The 27661-nt window shown below is 35.0% G+C and overlaps 1 protein-coding gene across 1 annotated transcript in view; it reads left to right on the top strand.

Moving 5' to 3' along the window:
* The window catches only part of LOC149076115 (dopamine D2-like receptor), a 129623-nt gene extending 106475 nt beyond the window's left edge, over positions 1-23148 (top strand). Inside the window, exons 3-5 of the mRNA XM_089243644.1 lie at positions 1222-1592; positions 14431-15039; positions 19318-23148. Of these exons, the coding sequence (XP_089099770.1) occupies positions 1222-1592; positions 14431-15039; positions 19318-19544 (1207 nt within the window). The 3' untranslated portion in view covers positions 19545-23148. The remainder of the gene's footprint in view (positions 1-1221; positions 1593-14430; positions 15040-19317) is intronic.
* The last annotated feature ends 4513 nt before the right edge of the window (positions 23149-27661 follow it).

Here is a 27661-nt window from a genome sequence, read left to right as displayed (position 1 = left end):
AAGGCCTCACTCCTTGATGTTTAAAGCGCTGGGTTAAACAGAAGCCCACAAGAAAAAAAACCCATGACCCCTTCTTAAATATCCCATGGGTCGCAAGTATTCTCCGGTGGGGAACCATTGCTATAGGACAATCGATGTTACTTTACACATACATCCAGTGAAGGTTTAAAAGTTCCAATAAGATAACAGTTTATTATTGAAAAATCACTGTTCTTAAATTCTATAAACTTGCTAGAAAATTTTACCGGTATATTGGCCCACTATTAAAATCTTCTTCAGTACATGAACTATTAGAGGATGCTGGTATTCCTGAAAAGTATCTCATCTCCATCATAGAACCTGATCCAATCGTTGTGCGATGGTATCAACATGATCGTAATCATAAAAATACTAAGCCTATTCGTATTTATAGAAGGATTATTCCGGAAAAACTGCCGGGTATGCTCCTTTTTTTCAGTTTCATGTGAATGGAGAAATATCGCTTTTTTGTAATAAAAAAAGGCATCTTTTATCATGTAATGGAAAAGAGCCTTATAGGGGATTTAAAATAAATCCAGGGAAGATCCTTTGCGATAACCGATGTTACTGTACATATCAAGTGAGGTTTGAGAAGTCTCAACTCAGTATAAGGTTTAAAATCTGAAGATTATAACTAGAAACTCTTTGAACATCATGATCCTTAAATTTCTATAGGCATATATGATTTTTTTTATTGTAGGACGGCCAGGTAAAAAAGAATGAGAAAAATATTTCATTACTCACAAACTAGTACGTTAAAGATATTATCGACTTGCATGCTATAGTTCAACGTGTTTGCCATTCAGGGTAGACGCGGTGGACACATTCTTTTGACAATGCTTTCAAAATCACCACTGTCTTCTTCAAAATCGTCATGACCCTCCCCCCAATCATCATGAACCTCCCCCCCAATCATCATGAACCTCCCCCCAATCATCATGACCCTCCCTCATAATCAATTTCTGTTAATTTAGAGGCTTTTTTAGAGATTTGTAACTCAAAATGTCTCTGGAAGAGATCCTATGTGCCCACCCCAAGATAATTTGACCTCCCTCCAACTGTAAATTCTGTGTGCACCCCTGGACTAACAAATATATATATAACGACGATATGAATAAAACTCAGTCGATGTGTTTTAAGTGTTATTTCTACTTTATATATTGTGAATGATTCCAAGATAATTTTACTTTATTTCTAATGCAGGTTCATTGCAGTGACGAAGCCAATCAAGTATTCGAAGCACAAGAATAATAAGAGAGTTCTCGGAACCATAGTTTTCGTTTGGGTCGTTTCGGCAGCCATAGGTTCTCCAATAGTCTTGGGTCTCAACACCTCTCCAGAAAGAATACCGAACCTGTGCGTGTTCTACAACTCGGACTTCATAATCTACTCATCCCTAAGTTCTTTCTACATTCCATGTCTGGTGATGGTTTATTTGTACTACAAGATTTTCAAGGCTATCCACGAGAGAGTTAAGAAAGCTATCGGTGGGCAGAAAATCACGACGAGGGTCAAGAGTACCAAGAAAGGGACCGTAGTCGTTGAAGAAGTCGCTCAATCCACTGACGGAGAATGTACGTTATTATGATCAAACGTTTCTGTTTCTTATTTTTCATTAATGCAGTTGATGAACCAATGCAATTCCTAGAAATACATATAATATTTCCGGTAGTGATAGTTTCAGAGTAGGGACCTAGTTCAGCGGAATTTGAGCCTCTAGTTGTTTTGTGTATATCTACAAAAAACAGGTCGTAGTTGTAGCGGAATCACTGTAATATATATAGCAGTAGAGGTGACTCTTGACCAGAGCAGTTTCCACTGAAGGTATGAACGAAATGTCTGGAAAAACAAACTCTCTTCCACTGGATCCTGCCTCCTATATACAAGGCGTCCCATAAATTCGTAAATAGCTAAAAAATTCATAAAAATTGAAGGATAAAACTAGTATTCGAATGCGGTTTGCGAAAAAGTTATTCTCATGATGAAGGGGTTGTTTTTTTTTTTCACGAGAAAAATTTTAGTTCAACTTTTAATTTATAGAGGGCACTTCACGAACGCAAATCGCAGAACTCCGGATTTTAAATTCTTTCAATCTCTTATGCGTCCGAAACGTTCGTAAAGCTTCTGCCGGCGGTTCGTGGCTGAGGTAAAACAACTACACCAATCGTGTTTAATCCGCAAATGTTATCACAATGAGAATCCCCTTCCAGTAACAGGAAAGTTAATCATACACCTCGCATTTTATTGATTTGCTTATATGCAGTGATTCGCTTTTGCGCAGCAATTACTATCGACAAAAATATTAAAGAAATTTTTCCCTATACTAAAAGAAAATCTCCCTTCGTGACAATAACCTTTTTCTCAAACCCATTCAAATTTACCGATATTTATTCGATTTTAAGAATTTTTTTAAATATTTACAAACTTATGGGACACTCCGTATGTTCTCATCATAGACCCGATAATTTGATCATTTTGTTGAAACATAGTTGACTTATGTGATCCTTAAAAGCGATCGTATGAAGAGCTGTCGTTACAGTGCGCCTCCAAAAAGTTCTACAAGGGTACATAGCAAACAGGAGGCATGGCATTTCACTGACGAACCGTTCATCTTAGAGTTATACTTTCAGTTAACCTCCAAATAATATATAGTACCCAGGTATGTCATTCATGTTTCAAGGAGTTGTATACTTATTAAAATGAAAAATAAATAAATTTTTATACAGTCCACGTAAGCCTTAAAACCCAATTAGAAAGTTGTTGCCCTGAACTAAAAAAATTCCATGTTCCTAAGTGCAATATTCACTGCGATATTCTAATTCGAGAAACGTAGAGAGAATTCGGGAAACAGCATTAAATTCGGTTAGAACGGTTTTTCCGAATATTTATAGAGCTATATTTTCCCAACTTTCCTCGAATTCGAATATCTCAATGAATACTGCACTTAGAGACGTGGAACTTTCTCTGTTGGCATCAGAAGAGACAGGGCAACAATATGTAATTTAGGGGTTTTAGGGCTCACCGAGACTGTATATAAAAAGTGATTTTTTTTTAAATTTTAATAACTATACATCCTCTTTCAACACGAATGACATATCTGAGTGCTGCACATTATTTGGAAACTTTTTTTTCTAACCGAAATTATACCTCTAGGATAAACGGCTCGCCAGTAAAATGCCATTCCTCCTGTCTGCTCTGCATCCTATACTATATGTATGAGTGGTACTATTTTTTTTCTAATTCGTGAAACTGTATCGACGGAGAAAGAATGCTGAGTTAAAGTAAAAAAAAAAAATGAAGCTTATTGATGAGGAGAAAAATAAATGAAGAGGAAGCTCAAAATGTATTTCTTCCATCTATTCTGGCGGGAAGAGGTTAATCTGTCTAGCATGAAGGTTTTGCGACAATTAATTAACCTCTTACTCCTCCCTGAGTAGATAGAAAAAAATACATTCGAACACTCTCTCCTTTCTTTTGAGACTTTATTCTCAGATTACGTACGTGCTTTACTATAACGTTACCTATGTATTTTCTCTTTTATAAGGTATAATAGGTATTTTTTCCACAATACAATATTTTTTTGCTCGTCCAAATGTAGCGAGAGGGGAAAAAAAGAAAAAAGAAGATAATGTTTAAGCGGTAAAAACAATTCTTTTTTATAAGGTTACATAGGTAACGAGCAAAAAAATATTGTATTACACACATAGGGAAAAAGTCCACTAGGAGAGGAGGGAAAGAATGAAAAACTTGCTCCTCTGATCTTTTTTTCCCCTTCATTTCCTAACGTTAATACTAGTTTTAGAGATTTATCTCTGTTCATTGTCCAACTTTGTTGCCAAAAGTGTGTACGTAAGGGCGTTAAAAATGCTTCAAATGCAAAATGAATTTCCGAATCTAGGTATATGTAAAATTCCATTGAATTTCTCAATACGGATCAAGGAATAACTCTCAAGTTCGCAAATATTTGCCATTTCTATAAGGAATCCATTTCAGATCAGCCATCTGTAAAATTCACCGTTTATTGCACTATACACCGTTAATAATATGCTACAATCCAGCTAACCAGCCCTTATGGAAATCGAAATAACCACGAGAACTCACTAAGAAAACTCTCAAACCTACCTCGAGTTTTCACATTTCAGTAATTTTTGAAACGGTGGTAATTCTAGAGAGAGAGAGAGTTCGTGTGGAATCGATACCCGAATAGCACTTCTTTAGAAATTCGGCGAGTAAATAATATCTTCAAAGTTAAAGTTGATGAGAAACAACCTGTGTGAAAACTTGAAGGTGTTTCACACGCGGTTTATTGAAAAAGTAATGAGACGATATTTTCTTCGCAGTTTAATGATCAGTTTTCTCGCTCATCGTTTCCGACGGCGATGGTAGGTCTCCTCGCTTCGTATCGTGTGTGTGTGTGTAACGAGAAAGCTCTTTCCTATTTATTCCACCGCAAAACATTTGTGACTTTTCCTCATTTTCACGAGTAACAGGCTCCTATATATTCTGTATTAACTTTTATACGAAGATTTTATACATTATTTTGTTAATATTGACAACATGTTGTGGAGATATAATGCAATTTAGTAGGTGTCGAAAAAACTCCTCTGGGGAATTTCTATCGAATTCGTTAAATTAAGCATGCTCATCCTTTAGGAGAGTATGGCCCACTGCATTGGTTGGTTGTTGGTTTGCAGTCAGAAAATGGTTGAAAACATTGAAAAATGATGTATTCTCTAGAATTAATGAAAGAAATCATTCTAGAATTAATGAAAGAAATCATTCTAGAATTAATGAAAGAAATCATTCTAGAATTAATGAAAGAAATCATTCTAGAATTAATGAAAGAAATCATTCTAGAATTAATGAGAAAGAAGTTATTCTAGAATTAGGGAAAGAAATTATTCTAGAATTAATGAAAGAAATTATTTCAGAACAAATTGATGAAAATTCAGAATTAATGAAAAGAAATAATTACAGAATCATTCGAAGTGATTTCAGTCTCAGAATCAATTAATTAAATCAGTAATTCATAAAAATATTTTCAGACTGAGTGAAAAAAAATTATTTCAGAAAGAAATCAAAATTGATAGATAATTCATAAAAAATAATAATTAAAATAAAAAAACAAATAAAAGTTTTGAAATATTTTTGTCCCTGTTTAACTCGGAGGCCCACATTGGCCCCTTCTATTAAGATGACATTAACTTACGAGTTGGTGGCCCTCCAGGTTTTGTGAGACGTTTTAATTTGGCCTGCCATGGTTGAAAGGTTGAAGTACACAGTGTACACAGTGCAAGCAGATTATCGGCCCCAGACATCGACAGTACTTTATACTATATATATATATACAGAGTGTAAAATCTGTAGAAACTTTCAAAATTCATAAGAACCGGAAAAATAACCGAGATAAAAAACCGTTCGCATTGTTAGCATCGTTAGCTAACGAAAATTTTTTTAAGACAGGAAAAAAATAAACTAAAAATACAGCTGATAGGTGGCACTGGTGCGAGCGAATTCGGTGGAAATATGCAAATGAGACGGTTGTAAGAACTTGCGCTACTAATCCACAAGCAGTCCACCGTTGTAAACCGTGTATGTGAACCTGCTGCACTCTGCCGTTGCTAGATTTATGACTCGCCTGCAATGTGTTATCCCTGTGGTGGTGGTCATGTGGAACACACATACTGCTGTAATAAACGATTTGGAGCATCGAGCTTATACAGTAGACTCTCGGTAACTCGACACTTGGATAACTCGACATCTATTATTCCCTTGGTTGTCCCAATACTGATTTCAATGAAGGGGAAACTCTCTAACTCGACACATGTTTGGCTTAACTCCGCTTAAGTCGACTACGACTTTTGTCCCTTTACTACGACTAGTTTTTACAATTGCCCGTGTTTTACCATTCTAAGAATTTTTTGACGTTGTCCGTGGGTACTTCGATAATCCTTTGTTTCTTTGTTCTATATGATGGGTTTCTTTTTTGCGCTATGGGTGGGGGTGTTCATGTGAAGAATTAATGTTTGAAGCGGGCCTATAGTTTTAGTGGCCTTTCCAGGACAGGTCCTTCATTCTTTTCATGGTCAAAAGTGCAGATGAACCCTAAAGTGTGGTGTGATCCCTATTGGATGTTGAAATCGTCAACATCCAATAGGGATAAAAAATCTTATCTGTTGTAAGTTTTGATATTTTTGTCTGTTGTGGAGAGTGCTTTTGGCGGAACTCGGTTTCACGATTTCTTGGAAAAGGAGTAAAAGTAAAAGAGCAAAAGCCTGGTTAGAGGCTGAATATGTCATTTGGTTATCATTGTGAGTATCGACGGCCGTGAATGCAATGGCTCTACACGAACTTCATACTTTAACTTTAAAATCAAAAGTTGAAATTTTCAAAAAACTAGAATCAGGAAAACTCAGAGTGAACTCGCCGAAGAATATGGAGTTGCACGGAACGCATTTCAACATTTGTTAAAAATGAGGGAAATCTTTTTCAGCATTTGAATCTTCTTATAAACCAAGCAGAAAACGCAGAAGAAATCAGAATTCAGCGATGTAGAGGAAGCAACTCTTACGTGGTTCAAATCCCTCAATCTCACTATATCCCATTATCAGGACCAATAATTCAAGGAAAGCGAAAGAATTTCGCAAAAAATCTCAATCAAGGAAATTAGGAATTATCCTAAGTATGAAAACTTTTTACAGAAAATTACAGACAAAAAATTTGTGAATTTGTGGATGTTAGAATGAATGCAAAAATTTCTGTTTTAAATGCAGTTGAAATGATTGATTCTGCGTGGAACTCAGGCACGAGTGCCATGATTCGGAACTGCTTCCGTCATGTTGGTTTTTGTTCTGCGTCTGGAGAACGATTATTTCTCCAAATAAATTAATTAATTAAAATAAAAGATTATTTCTCCTATGAAGATTCCTCCCAGATTAAGTGTGAAGAAAGCATAAATAGCACTATGGGTGATTGTATCGACGATGAATTTGCGTGTATTGACTCTGATCTTGTAACTTCAGGACTTGTAGCAAACGACGATAGTCTAGAATCAATTACCCAAAGCAGGTGCTTTATGTTTCGAAGAAATAGAATCACACAGAAAGTTCAGATGAAGAAGTAGCTGCACCACAGAGTTAGAATAATTAATCTTTAATTATATCTTTAGTCTATGAGCTGCACTATCTCCCCCATGATGCACTAAAAACTCTAGATGTGATACGTCACTTCCTACAGGAAAAAGCCGAACAATCGCGGTATAAACTGAATAGTGTAGAAAAAATTTTGTTTTCTCTTCGGAAAGAAAAACAAGCAAATATACTTGATTATTTTTCAGGAGGTAAATTTTTTTTATACGTTTTGATTCTATTTTGAAATAACCCCCAATTAAAAAAATTAATGAGAATTAGCATTTTATTTAATACAATTGTTAGAATGTATATAATTACGTACACAAACGATCGGACAAAAATTTAGAGTGAAACCCCGCTAACTCGACATCCGCTTAAGTCGACATGTTTGTCGATACTTTTGGGGTGTCGAGTTACCGAGAGTCCACACTGTATTACTGAAGGGAGCATCTAGCCGCCGCGACAGTGTAGACATCTAATGCAAGGAAACCACGTGACTCGGTGAAAACAAAATTCGTTTGCCCATAGAAATGTAGAGTTCGGTCTCTAAATATTGCGTTTTAAAGTTAAAAGAAAAGGATACAGAACTTATCTAAAGATGAAAAAAGATTAAATTATTTATTTTCATTAATACTAGAATCATTTCTTTCTCATTAATGCTGGAATAATTTTTTTCGTCAATGCTGAAAAATTTCTTTCATCAATTCTTGAATTTTCCTTCATTAATTCTTGAATTTTCTTTCATTAATTCTGGAATTATTTCCTTTTTAATTATTATTTCTTTCATCACTTCTGGATTTGTTTCTTTCATCAATGATAAAATTATTTCTTTTATTAATGCTGGAATTATATCTTTCATTAATTCTAGAATTTTTCTTTCATTAATTCTAGAATTTTTCTTTCATTAATTCTAGAATTTTTCTTTCATTAATTCTAGAATTTTTCTTTCATTAATTCTAGAATTTTTCTTCCATTAATTCTAGAATTTTTCTTTCATTAATTCTAGAATTTTTCTTTCATTAATTTTGTAATTATCACTTATTTCGTCAATGCTGAAATTATTTCTTTCATTAATTCTAGAATTTTTCTTTCATTAATTTTGGAATTATCTCTTACTTTAATTCTGAAATTACCGCTTTCATTAATTCTGGAATTACCGCTTTCATTAATTTTGGAATTATCTCTTTCATCAATCTGAAATTATCCCTTTCATCAATCTGAAATTATCCCTTTCATCAATCTGAAATTATCCCTTTCAGTAATCTGAAATTATCCCTTTCATCAATCTGAAATGATCTTTCATTAATTCTGGATCGGAATTATCGCTTTCAATTATTTTGGAATTATCACTTCATTAATGTTGAAATTACCTCTTTCATCGATTTTGGAATTATCTCTTCCATTAATTCTATAATTTTTTCTTCCATTAATTTGGAATTATCTCTTTCATTAATTTGGAATTATCTCTTTCATTAATTTGGAATTATCTCTTTCATTAATTTGGAATTATCTCTTTCATTAATTTGGAATTATCTCTTTAATTAATTCTAGAATTTTTCTTTCATTAATTTTGAAATTACCCTTTTTCTTAATTCTGGAATTATTTCTTTCATTAATGCTGAAATTATCGCTTTCATTTATTTTGGAACTAAAATTACCTGTTTCATTAAAACTAGAATTTTTTCTTACATTTATTCTGGAATCATCTTTCATTAATTTCGAATAATCTTTCATTAATTTCGAATAATCTTTCATTAATTTCGAATAATCTTTCATTAATTTCGAATAATCTTTCATTAATTTCGAAATTATCACTTTCATTAATTCCGAAATTATCACTTTCATTAATTCCGAAATTATCACTTTCATTAATTCCGAAATTATCACTTTCATTAATTCCGAAATTATCACTTTCATTAATTCCGAAATTATCACTTTCATTAATTCCGAAATTATCACTTTCATTAATTTTGAAATTATCAATGTCGTCAATGCTGAAAGTATCTCTTTCTTTAATTCTGGAATTATACTTAGAGGAGAAATATCTTATATTTCTTTTCAATGGTGTGTGTGTGTGTGTGGAATTATCACTTTCATTAATTTTGAAATTATCAATTTCGTCAATGTTGAAAGTATCTCTTTCATTAGTTCTGGAATTATCTTTAATTACTCTCATGAAAGGAATGCCACGTGCGACTCATGAAAGGAACAAATCTAAATTAAAGAAACATAAAAATGAATCGATCTACCTTTTTTACTTCAAAAAATGCTTGATTAAAGCTGCGGAATTTCTTCAATATAATTTGTATGGGCCCATAATTAATTTCAATACATCCTAAACTATATGGATTGATGCAATTGGATAATATAAGACAATACGGAGACATTAATTCTCATTTTCGTGCTTGAGAAGATATAAATAAAAAGCTTAAATTAATGTTATTGCATGGATATCCACCTCAAAAGTGGGTCTGGCTCATTATTTTATATTTAATTTTCTGGGCTTCGTATTTCTAAGCAAACTCAATATTTCGAAAATCAAAAATTCAATTCAATTTTCAAAATTATTGATGAGCAACGTTCAGCTGCAGAGTCGCAGGCCACATTACGGGTGTTACTCCGGTGTATAACCCGCACCAGTAAAATGGAAGAGACCCGGAAATCCCGTACATTTATATATGCCTTAAGTAAATTGTAAAACAAGTTCAATATTCAGTCCCTAAACCGGGCATTGTATTCCCTTTCATAATCATAAACATATTCATTGCTTATGTGGTTGCATTTTCAGCTAGACGTAATGCATCAAAAATTCGTTTTCTCCTGCAAATTATTCAATCAAATCAATTCACAGTTTGAATTTCACAAATGAAACCGCCGAAAACCAACTTCAACCGACCAAAATTGCGACGCCAACGGCGTTCAATCCTGGATCCTTACGATTACAGTCCAGATCGTTGCTCACACGACCACACAGCAGCCAAACGCAAACTTTGCAAGTCTAGTACAAAAATAGTTACCGCTATTTAAAAAACAAGCTCTTTCACAACAAATTTTCACTTGTTCGTCCACGCAAGCAAACTAAACCGTCCATATATTTCCCCAAACTCACGAAAGTTCAGTATGAATGATTTAATAACCTCCTTATAGATTCTAAAAAAAACATAAATGATCTCCAAGCTGCCATAAACTCTTACTCCTCCATAAATTCTAAAAAAGTCTAAATTCATTACGTAATTATTTTAGAAATTTATCGTAACGTCGTCTTTTCTTTCTTTTTTAGAAATAAATTTCCGCCGTCTTCTTTATTCCTTCGCATTCCGGGAACTTGGAACCATTACGTGATGCATTTGGAGACGCAAATCGTGACGCAATAATGGAAAATCTACTTTTGCTTGGATTACTCCGACAAGCATAGATAAAGATACTGGATAGACTAAATTGAGTTTTTTTTTCGTTTTTTTTTTTTTTTTCCATCAAAATATTTCGTAATTCTCAAAATAAAATAATACTAAGAAAAGGGGAAAAAAAAGTACTTGATTTTGTACGGAAAAAAAAAAAGTTAAATAGAATTGCTGCACGGACGGTCTTTTTCCTGCATTTACGTAATTGGATTCGGTCTGGGATTCGACTCAATCGTGAGTCACCAGAATATCATTTAAACAGAAAAAAAATAATAAATCTTTTGCAATCCCTGTCCGGTAAAAAAGGAGAAAAAAAAAAACATTCAAGATCTACATCCCACGCACACATCAAGGAGTCTCAATTTTTGGATGTGCATGTTTTTTAAGTTAGTTTGGGAAAAGTCTCTTTGAAATTTGGTTTGATCGTGAGCAGCGCATTCAGGAGAGGACAAAATATAGAGACAGCCATAAATCAAGGACATTTATTCAGCTTTCACCCCACACGAACTGAAAATACGATCTGGGGATATTTATTTACTTTTTTTTTTTTTTCAAGAAACCGTATTCAATCTTTTTTCCGGTGTCGAAATTTCGCTTTAGTTGAAAGCTTCGAAGAATGTAATCGGAGCGAAAGATTTTCCAGGAAACTTATATAACCATAAAAAAAAATTGAAGTATTTACTAAATTTTATAAAAGTATATCTGTTTCTAGAAGCACATTCGGCTTTTCTCAGAAGGAGTTACGATAAGGGAAACACTAAGAATAGCGATGTTAATATTTACAACGAAAATTACAGTGCACAAATAGTTGCGAGTTAGTTTTTACAGTGCAGTAATTATAGTGTGTTGTAGGGGAACACACATGGATATTAGTTGTAGTTTTCTCTAGGACTTGGATAAGTTCTATTGGATTCATATTATGTGTGTTGTATTTAACTTTTCGAATGTTGTTCGAGGGAATTTTTTTGACATTGAAGATTTCAAACGAAGTTTTCTAACTCCAAGACCCATTCCATATACATCAAGTATGTGATGTTTTTTTTTTGGTTTTTTTTTTTGCCCGTGTGGCGTGGTGGTAAGATGCTCGTCTACAACCGTGAAGGCTGCCGTCGGGTCCCAGATTCGAGCCGGGGGAAGAATATTGATAACAAGATACTTCCCTAATGAGGTTGAGGCGACCACAGATAGATGGTGCCTTCATTTCCAACCCGACTCATTGATGGCCGTAAATTGTAATTTAGGAATTTAGCCGGACTTGATGTTTGGCGAAGTAGTCTCAATTTTTGAATACGAATTTTTTTTTTAAAAACTATGGTTGTTTTTAATCCCTTTCCGACCACGAACGAAATATTTCGTCCAAATGCCAGTGGAAGAAATTCAATCCAGTTTTCCATGTTTTCTTTCCTCTCCCCTCATCATCGCGCAGCTTTATTGCAGCCCTAGGAACCGAAGCAACTATCTCTGCTACACTCTTTCTATCTACTATATAATCTATCTATCTATAACTACTATAATCTATCTAATCTACTAACTATCTCTCTCACTCTCTCTTATCTACCATAATATTTTATTCGTTTTTTCCCCTCTTCTATATATTTCTTTTTTTTTCTTCCCCTTCTTTTCTTTCCTGAGACGTTAGAACAAGGTTACTAAGGTCATCACTGATACGTCAAATAAAGATCATGCAAATTTGTTGCGAAAAGCTCGTATGCTAAGGGGTCAGATTAGTTTGGAAAATTCTCTTTGAAATTTAGTTTCACCGTGAAAAGCGAATTCAGGCAAGGATAAAATGTAGAGAAAGCCATAAATTTCGGACATTTATTCATCTTCCAACCCACCCAGGTTTAAAACACGATCTGGTGCTTTCATATCTTTTTTATAAAGCCGCAGTCAGTCTTTTTGAAGTATCGAAATTTTGCTTCAGTTGAAAGCTTCAAAGAATGTAATCGGAGAAAAAGATTTTCTAGGAAATTCTCATAATATATCATAAAAAAGTTGTGAAGTATTTACTAAATCTTAATTTTTTCTAAACTCTTCTCAGATAATCCGATAAGCATTGAACTTTTCTGAAAAGAGGTTTCTGGGGGAGATTGTAATGAAATACCAAAATGCAAATACTCGTATTTATAGTAAAAATTATAGTGTATATAGTTACAGTGAGTTTATGTTTACCGAGCAAGTGGTTATAATGAGTTTGTATTTGTAATTAATTATAGTAATGTTGTAGAGAACACACACACACGGATGTTATTAAAAGGATTCTTTGGGAAGGGGATACTTTTTCCAGTAGATTCCTATAACATGTACTGTATTTAACAAAGGTTGTTCGAGTGAAGTTTTTCAATTTCAAAGTTTTCTCAAGTTCAATTTTCAAAATTTTAAGGGTTTCAGGTTTCTCAACTTCGAGAATTTCGATAAATGTTCTTCACTCTTTTTATGATTTCAAACAACGTTTTCCAACTTAAAAGTTTTCCAATGAGTTTTTTAAAGGGTTCCAAGCGAATTTTTTCGACTTTAGGAGTTTCATCAAATTTTTTCAGCATTAAAGGTTTCACCAAAGTTTTTCAACATTAAGGGTCTCACCAAAGTTTTTCAATTTCAATGGTTTCACCAAAGCTTTTCTTCTTTTTGAGCTTCAAGTGAAGTTTCACAACTTCGAAGTAGTCGAACGAAGTTTTCCAAGTTTAAGGGATCCACGGTGCAATGATAGAAAATTTCAGAGGCATAACATGAAAACAATTTTAAGTTTTCCACAAAAAATATTCTAATCAATTCAAAGGTTCCACAGGGGCAAAAACTTTGAGAAACGCTATTCTAAAAGGTCAAAACGTAGTTTTAATAACTTGAATACAAAACTAAATGTTACCAGTTTACATAAATCATCAGAAATGAAAACTTACCGCGATTTCCAAAAATAAGCTATTGAGACATATAAACCGCACTGAGAAAAATAACCGAAGAAAGAAATATTTTCTTAGAAACGCCGCGGCTTTTTACACGCAACAGCTGCGTATAATTTGTGAAAAATTTTCATTGGAGAACTAAAAAACACTAATGAAATTAGACGTTGTACGTTTTAATGCTTGACTTTTCTTCATGCGGCATTGAACATCCGTACTAATGAAAAATTTGAAATTTTTATCTGGATTACACACACACACACACAATTAAATGCATACGAAAACTGGTCATAAAAATTCATTAGAATCCCTCAAAAGTCAGAATGTCGAGAAAAGAAAGTTACTAAGTAGGCCGCGGCTTTGAATTAGCTCCTGTGCTGAAATTAACTTTTAAGTTAAACTTTTATCCCCCTTTCAGACCCTGGTGTCAAAAATGTGTGGGGTGCTTTTTCTCACTGTAGAATTCTTTCTGTCATCCTCAGGGAGTTAATCCCTGACTAAAAGGGTTGTGTAAGTTTTGAGTTAGAAATGTGGTGAATTCCACATTTCCGGGACTTTCATCAGAGTGCAGCATTTAAAGTTGAAGTTTCAGGGGGCTTTAAGATTTCTTCCAGGTGGAAGTGTCTCCGGGAAAAGTATGATTTATCACATCCAATTCAGCAATAAAATTCTGAAAAAAAATTGTGTGACAATGAATATACCCTGCATCTTAGCTGAAAAAATTTGAACGAAATGATTTATTTCTTCACAAATAAAAATGAAAATTTGAAAAATAAAGATTTGCTGTCATTTATGTTTTTAATGCATTTTCTGAGCAACCAAGACATTTTAAAAATTCCGAAAAACAAATGCTCGTGTCTGAAAGGGTTAAAGATCTAAAAGCCGTAGCTTCATAAGTGCCGGCTGTCAACTGATGTGAACCCGCACTGCCAGTTCTACCCATTTAAAAATAATTCTTTTCTCACTCTTTTTTCCTCACAGATACCACCACAGGTACAAGACTGAATCTCTTGAAATACGTGAAGAAAAAGCAGATGCCCACGCTACACGAAGAGAAGATCATCTGCAAACGGTATCATCAACACGACGACAGCGAACGAAATGTGTTACGCCAGGACAACAACACAAACCCATGGTCCAAGCTCAATCTATTCGCTTTATGCTGCTACCAACAGCACCCACAACCTCTCAGTAATTCCCGAGACGCTCAGAAACAAAAGTCCATATCCGAAGACCCCGATGCAGCGGATCATAGCCTCGATGCCGAAGTCAACTCGGATGGTCAAGACCCGAATTCTAGCGGCGAGGGCTCACCGGCCGTGCTCTTGAAGTCCAACGGCCAGGCTGCCCGAATCGAATACGAAGCTACTCAGGAACAGCAGCAGCAGGAAGAGAATGTGACGGTGGAACTCGAAGAGCTTGATACGAGGCAAGGCGTCGTGATACCGGACGCCGTCCAGGAAGGCGGCAAGAGGATGAAATTCCATTTCGTCAAACACAAGAAGAAAAAGAAATCCAGTCTCAAGAAAAGGGAGAAGAATGCGGCCAGGAGAGAAAGGAAAGCCACAAAAACGCTCGCCATAGTGTTAGGTAAGGTTATTGAAACAAGTACAGTAGTACAATATTCAGGGTGTCCCAAAACTCCCTCCAAAACGAATGGGGTAATGTACTCATCAAAACGAACGTTATTTTCTTCAATGGAAGACCGTAAGCTCCAGGCCGTAAATTGCTCCAAGGCGATATGACCTTAGGTTATTGTCGGATACGGGATAAGATATACTGCTTACAAATGCTAAGAAACAGCGCTAGTTTTCGTTATACTTAACTATAGACATCCTTCAAAGAAATGAAACTTGTTAATAGACATCCTGGAGTATCTTTATTATGCAAAATGGAACAGATGTCGTCACATGTAGCAAAAAAACGAAAGATTAGTAGAAAAGGAAAAAAAGATGCTCCTTACTGCAATTGTAAACAGCTACGAAATGTTTTCGTTCTGCTGGAAATAAACCGAAGTGCCAAAAGCCATGGGATACCTCTTAATATTGTGTGGGACCTCCTTTTATCCAGCCAAGTGCAGCAATATTAAGAGGTATCCCATGACTTTTGGCACTTCGGTGTAAAGACAGATACGCCAGTATGGTTTGCCAGTATGAAGTGTGTTTTGAGTTCCTGTATGGTTCGAAGAGGGTTGTGTCTATGAGCAAGACGTCTGTCAAGTGTGCCCCCAACCAAAGATCAGGGTCACAAGTTCTATTATGGGTAGAGCTATATTAATTAAAGCAATTTAATCCTTTTGATAATAACCCAAAGAAGGGGGGAGGGGAATGGTTAAAAAGCTCCTCCAGTTATATTAAGTATTGGATTTTTAGTTTCCAATCATTTTAATACAATGTTTTTAACACCAAGATCAAAAAATTGTTGTCGAATGCTAATCTGAAGTCATAGGACTACATTAGCTTAGCCAATGGGACTACTACTACTGAACCACACATGCACCTCGTCCATATTCCTCTGCGGAACTTCTAACGAATTGGTACATGTTGGAATGTGTGTGTGTATGTGTAGTAAACCTGACGTGAAGTTTGTTTCTGTGTAATTCTTGTTGTGTGTATTGCTTCCATCTGCCGTCAATTTTTCTAACTATGAGTAAGGGGGAAATGGTTAAATAACTGTATTTTCGTTGGCCATTTGCTCTCTGTGACTTTCTCATTGATTATTTTGTTTAGTTCCACTACACACAATCAGATTTACATTTTAATCCGTTTCAACCCTTTAATCAACACTGACGACGTATCTCGCCTCCTTAAAAGCCCTATTTTCGTATTTTCAAGCCCAAATACAGTCGGTCCCGCTGATAATCAACGATTCTGACAAATAATATCTGATTAAGCGGGAAATCATTCAGGGAGCAATTAGATTGCAGTTTCCTACCGTAGTATAGATTTTAAAAAGAAAAATATACTGTGTATATATATAATTATCATATTATCCGAGCAGAAATATATCAGAACAGAATGAATTAAAGTCACGAAAGTGATCTTGTTCCGGCGGAGACAAGATGACTTTTCTTTCCGTGAGTTCACCTCAGCATAATATCCAGAAAATAAATGTTTCCTAGAATGAATTAAATATCAGATTTTAAGTTTAATGAACATACGAGTATCAGCGCCAAAGGCTCAATAATAATAATAAATAACAGTATTCGATAAAGAGAAAAATTTATCACATTAAAAGCAGGGAACTTTAACATTATCTCCCTTAGGCTGGGATTACACTATAAAAATTTTGTAAAAGCTCTTTGATAAAACTCAAAAATTTAACCAATAAGATCACCGGTTGCAATATAATGTAACCGATGCGCTTATTGGTTACATTCTAGAAAATGCGACCGGTGACCTTATTGGTTGCATTTTTCAAGTTTTATAAAATACTTTTAACAAACTTTTGTAGTGTAATCCCAGCCTATGGCCGGTAATTTATAAAACTTTTATAGTGTAATCCCGGCTTAAGAGAAATTTGGGCTCCAAAGAATTTTATCAGTATAAGCGGGTTTGACTCTATTTTGTAGAGTTGATTTCTCAATGGAATATCCCCCCCCCCACATGTCCCTTAGTTTTCACCTGCTGAAAATAGGAAGAAAGCCTACTTCATAAAAAAAGATATGGCATTTTCAAGGGCCGGGGGGGGGAGGGGGTTAGTTATGTCTACTGTGCCCCTCAAACGATTACTAGATCTACTCGAACGGGATTTGTTTTGTTGACGAACTAGTTTTAAAACATTTAACCATTCTAGTGAAATTCACAACATGAAATTCAGTAATTAGCTTAACCCTGAATATTTGATAAGCATGTTTCTGCAAATTTGTTCAGTAGAATTAAATAATTCCATCCATTTCTTAAGCTTTGACTCAGTTGTGCTCAATTTTTGATCATACTAATTACTTACGGCCTAAGAAAACATTACAGAGTTTAATTTATTTACCGAAAGACTCAGGTCTGTAGCCGGAAATTTTGTTCGAGGGGGAGATCACTTTAATTTCGGGGGGGGGGGGATCAAAGTGATAGAACAATAGATTTGGCCATCTTTTTACCATTTTTCGGTAATTTTCTCACATTTCGCCGCCATTCTTGCTAGTCGGGCCACCCCTCAAGCATTCTTGGGGGGTGGCCCGACTAGCCACATTCACTCCCCGCTACGGCTTTGGAAAGACTCGCGTTTCGTATTCGAAGGAAGAAACAAAGACATTTGTTGTTTAAATTTGCAATTTTCATGCAATTTTAATTTTTAAAAAACTCATAATTCAGTTATTTTCTGATCATAATTGTTTTTAGGGAACTTCTCTATCAAACTTTTTGCTGATGTTGCATTCAGCTGTAGATCTCTTTGAACCAGTAGTTGCCAACCTTTTATGATTCAAATACTTCTTGGAAATATGTGGGAGGCTGGCGTATGCAAATGTTTAGAAAGCATTCGCACCTCTTTAAATGGCTGGAAAAGTGTGTATATATATGTCTTCCGCAACTTTTTCTAAACGAGTAGGAAAGTTACACTTTTAGAGGGATGACGTCACTCTCCGCTACCATACGAAGGTTTTTAACAACTGGCTGTTGCGAAGATATATTTTGGAAAGAAAGAAAATTCAACTGCCCCTGCGGGGAATCGAACCCACTTCCATTCACTTTCCGGGTGAACGCCCTAGACTACAGAGGCACCGAATCCCTCAATCTTTCCTTGGAGCTCTTGTACACTGAAAGGGACCGTACATGGACGGCCGACCAGACTCAGGTCAAGTTCACAACTGCTGACGCTGCCACCAGATGGCGACTTATACGAGGCTGACGTCACTCTCTGTTGTCTAGTGGTCTAGGGCGTTCACCCGGACGAAAGGACGTGGGTTCGATTCCCCGCAGGGGAAGTTGAATTTTTTCTCTCTTTCGAAAATATATCTTCGCAACAGCCAGTTGTTAAAAACCTTCGTAAATTACACTTTGAAATGCATAGGAGGCTTTTATTTCTAGAAATACTCAGAAGGCGTAAAAGGCATACCTGCTCCTATGCATAGGAGGCTTTCGTACAACTAGAAATGCACAGGAAGCGTTCGAACCCAGAAAATAATGTACGGAGAGGAGAACATATACTTGTTTGTATATACTTGTATACTATGCCAACAAATAGCTTATATAGTTTTTCCTTACAAATTCAGTCGCAAATGAAGATTATTTTTCCTCCGTATCCCTGAATGATCAATCACTTACCCACCCCTAGAGGTACCACCCCTACAATCCGTTGGGAACCACTACTTCAGAGCTTTAGGCCCTTTCAGAACCGAGAAATTTTTTAACCTTTTGCAATTTTCAAAATTTTTTTTTTGTATTTTTGATACTCAAAAAAATTCATTAAAAACATAAAAATGTCAAATCTTTATTTTTCAATTTTTTTTTTCAAATCTCGTTCAAATGTTTTCAGCCCAGATTATGCAGGATATATAGGCCTATATATTCATATTCACATAAAAAAATCCCCAAAATTTTATGTAATAAATCACATTTTTTCCGCAAGCCCTTTTTTCCTGGAAGGAATTTTTAAAAAAACCCTGAAAGTTCAAATTTAAGTGCTGCCCTCTGATTAAAGCCCCCAAAAAGTCCATATCATTATATGTCCAACTCAAAACTTGCACAATCCTTTAAATCAGGGCTTAACTCCCTGCGGTCAAAATAAAAATTCTGCAGTGAGGAAAAAGCTACCCACACATTTGTGGGTCTGAAAGGGTTAAATCACTGGACTAGGAAAAACATTTAGATTAGAAAGTGATGTCAAAATGCCCTGAAATTCTTTCTAGTAACATTTTTGTTGTTGTCTCCGTAGGTGTTTTCTTGATATGCTGGGTACCATTCTTCACCTGCAACATCCTGGACGCGATCTGCATCAAACTACAGACAAACGAATGCAGACCGGGTGTCACTGCTTTTTTGCTCACGACCTGGCTGGGATACATCAACAGCTGCGTCAACCCCGTCATCTACACTATTTTCAATGTCGAATTCAGGAAAGCATTTAAAAAACTCGTCCTGATGTCTGATCCTAGTAAATAGTTCTGAATTCGTCTGAAAAAAAGAAAAAAAACATCATTAACTCTGATAATAATGTGTGTTAAAAAAACATTGCATGCATTTGCGCCGTTACTAATCACGGTTTGGTGTGATCTTGTCCGTGCTCTCTCGATGTGGTTAATAATTTTTAATTACGCTCCAACATTTCGAGATGATTTGTGATATGTATGTATTGTATACGCCAATTTTATTCAGTTGTAAATTTTTACTATCAGACTTCCTACTATGAGTTCATTTTTGTGATAAAGCGCATATCTTGATGAAATGCAAATTTCCATCATTATATTGTGAATAATATTTTCTTTTTCGCTTTTGAGCAATGATGATACTCCCCATTCAGAACATGTCGATCAGCAAAAATATTTTGATGAGTGTTAACCCCAAAATTTTAATGTTGCTGTTTTCAATGATAATTTACCAGGATGGTTTGAATGAGCATAATATGTTCGGAAAATGGCCATTCGTTTGCGCAGGAAGGTAATAACCTTCCTGCGCAAACGGGTGCTATTCTGCTTCGGGCATAAGGGTGCTATTCTGCAAGTCGGCACTGTCACCAGTACTTTATTGTAAGGGATGTTTCATCCCTCTGAAGTCCTGCTTTCCACCTTGGCTCAGTGGGTGTGGTTTCGGAGCTACTGCGTGACGTCACTGCTCAAACGACATCAGCACACAATATGTGCTGAATTGACGGGGAGCGATTTCAGTTACTTATTTTACTGTTTTAAGTGAGTGATCTCTCGTTCCTGGTGTTGCTTTAGTACAGGTATGAGCGCGTGCTAAAATCTTTTTATAATCTGTAAGCTAACAAATGGGTTAAATGCAAGTTTATGAGTTACAGTGTCTTTTGATATTAGCATTCAATTTTAAAATAATAACTTCAGACATTGTACATAAGGAAATTTTTGTTACACGTGCTTTCTATGTTTTATGTTGCAGTTGTTATTGGTAATAACGAAGTCAACACTTCCAGAAGCTACACCTGATTCAAATGAAAACAAAAAGATAATCAAAATTATTAGAAAGTTCAAAAGGTGATTCAAATTATCGGCCTCGAGCTGGCTTTCAATCAACCTCATAAAAGTTAACTAACGTACGTGATTCAACTGAAATGGATGAGATCCACTGAGAAAAATATTCTCAGTGGATTTTACCTCATAAGCAAATGCAAAATTTCTTATTTTAAATGTTTAAACGGTTCAACGAAGCAAGCCAAAATAAATATACAAATACTAATGAATAATTGAAAAGATAATTTTGGAAAGAATTCAGTAAAATGGGCAGCACAGTGATTGCAAAATATCCTAATCAACAGGGTAGCAATGCGAACGCAGTAGGTTGTGTTTGACCAATGACGTCATGCATGACGTCAGCTCGTACGGACTACGGCACGTTATGAAACAGACCTGACTGTTACGGTTCGATTAAAAAAGCCTGAATTTCAGATTCTTTTTTTAACCAAACCGTAACGGCGTCAACTTGCAGAACTGAAAACAAACGTGCACTATTTCCGAATCCTTTGGAACCAATCGGTATGAAGCAGTGCTCTAGGTCTAAATACAGCACTTGTACAAGTTTTGTCACCCATGATCTTGAAAATAACGTGATTACTGCTTATGAAAACCTGAGCTAATTACGACTGACGTGAAACCTAATATATATAAAGTCCCTCGTAAATGAAGTCACTGTTGACACCTAATGTCCAGGTTGTCCAGAATGTGTAGGACCATATAGGTCCCACCGTGCAGGCCCATAGGTAGCTGAAATGACAACGAGATTTTTTATTATGGTTCATCACAAAGAATGGAAATATTTAATCTGATAACTTCCAGCCAAATAAGAGCCTGTAGAGAATAACCCTTTAACCTAAAAGTCAATGATTGAGACAGACGGTGTTGCTCTCTTTATTTCTGATCATTTTGATTCGGCAGAGGGCACCGTGATCGGGTCCTCCCATTATTGATCCTACTGCAGATCAGTGTTTCCCGAAATGGGGCCATATAGCGGTGCTGGGGTGATCTGAATGGGCCCCCGGGTGAATATAAAATGAAAGGGGGAGCCGTGGCAAAAAGTCAAATGAAGCTTATACAGCTGTGAAAAATTATAAGTGAAGAAATGACACGAAGAAAAGTGGAATATGTAGTGGCGGGGTGGAATTATGATTAATTTTACAATCCAACAGAATTGCCCATAGAACCAGGGCTTTCCAGGCATTGCTCTAATGTCCATACAAGTCCTACCTTCAAGCTTAGTATGCCCCCTCCCCAGTACATCACATTTCGGACGCCCATGAGGTTTAGGCCTGTGTTTCTCAATCTGGGGGCATTTGGCCCCCTTGTGATCCAGATATATTCCAAGGGAGCTACGGGTGAAAATAAAGTTGAAGGGAAGCTATGACAGTCTGCTGGGGGGGGGGGGTGAATTCAGACGTGAAAAAAAAATAAAGCTTCTGAGTGAAATATTAAGCTAAAAGTGTAACTTTTATATTTTTTAGAATCGAATAGAAGTGTCTATAAACCCAGTGCCGTCTTAACACAAGAGTGCCACTCAGATACAGCCCAAGTGTCTCGAGAGCATAAAGGGGGAAGGGGCATCATAATAAGATCTGGCCTTATTTTTTTTCGAAAATAAGTACGGCATGTATTGATAGGCACTTCTAGCCAGGTAAGGAGTCCCCGGTGCTATTAAGATGGTCCTGCACAGAATCAGAGCAATCTGAATGCATGGGAGTCATCCGAGCACTGATGTCCATGGAGGCTCTACATGATAAAATCTGGTACCATAATTTTCGAAAATATATAAATATATATATAAGCTGTTATTTCTAGCTAAGTACGGCCCTCCCCCATATCAAAATTTTTCCCAAGGGCTGAGGCTGACGGAACGGCACTGCATAGACCCCCCCCCCCACAAGAACCTTCACTGAATCAGGGGTCCGGAGATCGACTTCATTAAAGAAATTTTTGTTCAATGTAAATTTATTCAAAAGAATCAATTCAACATGTAGAAAGGATTTCGTTCTTGGACGAGGATGGAAGTGACCCGGAGAAGGTATGGAAGAGATGGGGGGGGGGGGGATGCTGCCCGGGCAAAAAAAAAAAACATTGAGAAACACTAGTTTAGACGACCCAATCTCATAGCATCTCCATAAGAAGGAAGCTCACTGAACTCTGGCCTAGGAGTGCGGATATCGACTAATAAAAATTTTTGTCACTATAAATTTATTCAAATGTCAAAAACAAAGTCTCACTATTGGATGAGAGGGCCGCGAGAGGAAAACATGGTTTATAGTTATGGTGAGAGAAAAAAAAGGCTAAAAAACACATTGCTGTAGATGATGATGGGCCTCGGCTAAACTAAGTTCCAACGAAGATTCATCCAATTACACAATCTCATAGAAAGAAAGATTTTGAAATCCTCGAATTAATTCATAAAAACTGCTTAAGGTAAAATCGGAATTTTTTTTTTCGAATATCAATCTCGAGAAGTATCATTTTTATACATGTAAAGTGTTACAAGTTATGCCGTGTTATAATGCATGGTAATCGATGTTAAGTAACTTGATGTTTGTATTTGAAAAATATGCATATTATTGCGTTTATCTACTTTCCTTTTGTGTAAATAAAGATATTATTACATCGTTTTTTTACAATTTTGAGTCTTTCAGTGAGCTCAACAACTAATGTAGTAAACTACCGATTATATCCGACACTCACAGATCGTATGATTAGAATTCAAATTGGCATCATCAAAGGCAATTTTTTTAATATACAATCAAGGTTTTATATATATAAAATTTATTTTCTGTGGTGTATTCAAATGCTTACGAGCACAGGATAAGGAATGGGGGGAGGGGGTATTGCTATGAATTTTTGCCAGCTTTTTAAGACACAACTCTGCCTCTTTTGAGGTAACGGAAGTAAGTTGCTTTGCATCAGTCCGGGGGTGCGAGCAGAGTTCTATCTATCTATACAAATCTACAATTTTAGACCGATCATCACCGAATTTTCATGTACTATACCAAACGGAGCCCGACTTGAACGATAAGCTACTTAAAAAGTTCGTCAGAGCAGGGCAAATGCCCGAAATGGGCAAAAAAAAACTATTGTTGGGCAACAATGGCTCCTGGGCCTCAACAATCACTTTCCTGAACGTTTACTTTGGTTACCGTGATTCCCTAGCAATGCATTTCGGACATGCATATGCCTTTGCAATGGTTTGTCACTTATTTAATGCTTTCAGTAAGTGAAAATATCCCGGGCACGCCGGGTATTATAGATAATAAAATTATCGGTTATAAATAAAATTTTATAAGTGAGAAAAATACTACCGACTATTGAAAAAATCTGTTATCACATTTTTGTCAAACAGGACATGGTCGTCGTACTTACAACGGGGTTTTTTTTCGGTCATACTTATCAATCGGGTATCATTATCAGATAGATATTATCTTTCAATATCTTTTTGAAAAAATATTGAAAGTCTGATATCATTCTTCCCTCGATGTGATCACATTTAAGCGGCGTGCAGTGCATTTCGGGTAACGTAGTGATGGATAATCGTGTCACAATTACTGGTTAATAATCTTGAACGAGGATGTACCAAAAACACAAATGATATCTAATTTATCTTTTCGATGTTTATTTCCTCACCCATATGTTTTGACCAGCGTTTCTCAACTCATAGTCCGCGGACCAGATGTGGTCCGTGACGATGTCATAGGTGGTCCGCAGACAGACTTGGTAACTTACTTCTAACTGAATGGATAGCTACTCAATTGTTGTAATTGATATTAGTAATATCTTTATGGGTTCAAATAAAAATTGGACCTTCACTTAAGATAATCATACCATATTGACAGAAATGCAAAAAACTGCGATCTCAAGTACGGGATATCATTAAACCTAGTCAAAAATGAAAATTATTGCTAAAATCACTGAAAAGTAAGCGAACAATGGGCATTTTGATTGTAATTCCCGAAAAAAAACATTCAACATTATTGATTGACCATATTCCATCGAGAGAAAAATACCGTAGATTCCGGTCGCCTATTGTCACTAAAAAAGGTTCCCATAAGTTGGCAAAACTACCATTTGTTGCTGAAATTGCTGAGAGATTGCCAATATACGAGAAATTAAAAGCTACTGGAAATTGCAGTAAGCTGAAATATTCAAGGAAAAACATTTGAAACATGTGAGGCAAACATGCGAGATGAATATTTATTTATATTCATACCTAATTATCATAATATAATTTATGACACGAAAATTATCTTTATTCCTGATTCTAGTAAAGATTAAAAATTCAGATAAGCTCCGTGGAAAAAATTGGACAATTTTACTAAAAAATTAGAACGGCCAAAAATATATTATATAAAACACCGGCATTTCCGTTTATATGTATTTTATTCCTGCTCTTGAATGTCCCGTATTTTACGGGACATACGCTCTTACTTTACTACTGTGGTCCGTCGAATTGTTTCAGACATTTTAGTGGTCCTTGGGGGTTAGAAAGGTTGAGAAATGCTGATATCAGACAATACACATAGAGATCTCCATTTATATTAAACAGCAATATGAAATATTGAGCCATACAATCGATGGTATCGTTCAAAAAGATCGCGGAAAAGCTCTATTTCTCAATGCCAAATCCATTGATTCATTCATTGCTTGTTGCGAATGAGTTACTGAAATACAACATCATCGTTGTTTATCTTGCGGATAAATGCTACTTCTAGTAGAACTTTCCGCGTTTCTTTTTTTTTTTCTTCTTCTTCTTTAGGACTTCATCTATCATTTTTTTTGCAGAAAATATATGATGCGATGTGTAACCCTTGTCCGTGAAAAGAAAATTTACTATATGTTATATTTCTGTTCCAGAGATCCATTTTTCACATTAAAGCTGAGCAAAACCATTTGTCTTTTTTTTTTTTTTCGAATCCTTCTCTCCAAGGCCCACTAATAACAGCGAAGATCAAATAAATATGTAAAAGACATATTTCTTACTTTCTTTACGACATAATTTGATAATATATCCCGAGTCCTTTATAAATCGTATAAAAAGATTTTCTCTTTCCCTCCCAACAGAATTTTTTGTTTCGCCGTTTTTTTTTATTATTTGATTATGGGAACTTATAAATATTCAAATAAGGGAAAAAACATTTTTATTTTGAAAAAAGAAATTTTGACGGGCCACCTGTGCCCCGTATCACGGGACATTCCTGTAATTTTCGCGCGCGCGTGTGTGTGTGTGTGTTTTATACGACGATACTTATTTGAATTTGTAATATTTGCTAAAGTCGTGAATACACAGCGTTTTCATGATATAAATTATATTATGATGATTATGCAAAAATTATATATATTCGTCTCTCATTTTTGTCAGATTTAACATTCTGTCCTCAATTTTTTTTTTTTTTTTTTTTGGAATTTTAATTATTGTAGCTACTTCTGACAATATTTTTGATGATAATTGATGATGTCCCGTATTTAGGACCGCAATTTCCTGCATTCTATTCGATGATGTATGATGAACTTAAGTATGAAAGCATAATTTTATTTGAACCCACATGGATATTAATATTAATATCAATATTACCATGGGTGAATAATTTTATCAAGTTTGCCTGCGCTCCACCTATGCCATCGTTGCAGGCGACATCTGGTGCACGGACCATAGGTCGAGAAACGCTGTTCTACCTCCATAAAAGATTACTCAAATTTTTTTTAGAAAATACGGATGTTAATTGGTGATGTTAGCGTATTTTTAATTGGAAAATGCATCAACACAGCTACTTAGATGATTAGAGTGATTTTTTTAATTAGCTAAAATGGAAAATTGTAAGGGTGAAATATACAGTTAGAGTCTAGATTTTAATTTTATTTATGAACAGTTAAAATTTTGCCTAGCATAGGTGAATAGTTTTACCTCGAATTTCATTCCCGATCCCCCTCAATTTGGTGCGATTTTACAGCTATCTAAAAACGCGTAAAATATTTCATCAGCGCTCAAAAAATGATACCGACAGGAAATCAACTCTTTATAGATAAAAAAATTTCGTACTTATATACCCGTGTTTTGCATTGAAATGACACTAAAAGATGTATTTTCTAAAAGGAAAAAAAATTGAGGAAAGAAATTGGTATAAAATGGTTGTTGTGTGTTGTTGCTGTTGTGCTCTTTTTTTTTACCACTACCACCACGTATTTGACATGTATGATGCATGTCAATATACGAAACCATAGAGGGTTGAAAAAATTATTACGAAATATTAAATATAAGAAAATAGAATATTAGAACTTCCAAATTTTTTGAAAATTGAAAAACAAATTACTTCAAATGTTTTAAAAAAACTTAAGAATTGATGAAGAAATTCAGGACCTTTTTTTACTATAAAATACAAGGGGGAAAATCACCAAAAAAGCCTGCATTTCTCTTACTGAAGATCACAAATTTGTAAAATAAGAAATGTAGATTATTCAGCATAAATAAAACATAATTGTGTACAAAAAAAGAAATGTAGAAATAAATAAAAAACGGAAAAAAACTATAAGAGCACAAGAAACACAAAAAGTTGCATTGAAATATTTTTACTTATTTTATGGAAATTTTTGTTTGAATTGAAATAAATAAAAAACTAATAGAAATTAAACGAAAGTGTTTTATTAGGAAACTAAATAGAATGAATTAAGAAGAAGCAAAAGTCAGAAAATTCAAATGGAGGTAATCATTTTTTTAATTTAAAAAATACGAAAAAATAAGTTCAAAATTTTAAAAAATTCAAAGTTAAAGAAATTGAAAATTTTGAAAGAATTACAAGCATTTATTTTTCAAGACCATTAAATTAACTTAGTTTTCAAACACATTTAAACTTTTCTTAATTTTCAAAACTAATTTTAAAATTTGTTGTTATTTAAAATTATTATTAAATTTTCAAACCACTGAGAAAATTTCAATAATAACGTAACTCGAATTAGCAAACAGTTCCCAAGAAAAGTCACTACAGAGTGATTGTTTCTTAATAGCTTTCATAAATTAACTAATTATATAGGGATCTTTCAATTGATTCAGGGAATCAAATTCTCTAATATTGTATTCCAGCT

Source organism: Pholcus phalangioides, unplaced genomic scaffold, assembly GCF_987345545.1.
Source record: "Pholcus phalangioides strain wild (caught in Gottingen) unplaced genomic scaffold, Ppha-v1.0 ptg000015l_1, whole genome shotgun sequence".
NCBI classification, from domain to species: domain Eukaryota; kingdom Metazoa; phylum Arthropoda; class Arachnida; order Araneae; family Pholcidae; genus Pholcus; species Pholcus phalangioides.
The sequence above is the reverse complement of the archived record's forward strand: the minus strand, read 5'-3'. Positions and strand labels throughout refer to the sequence as shown.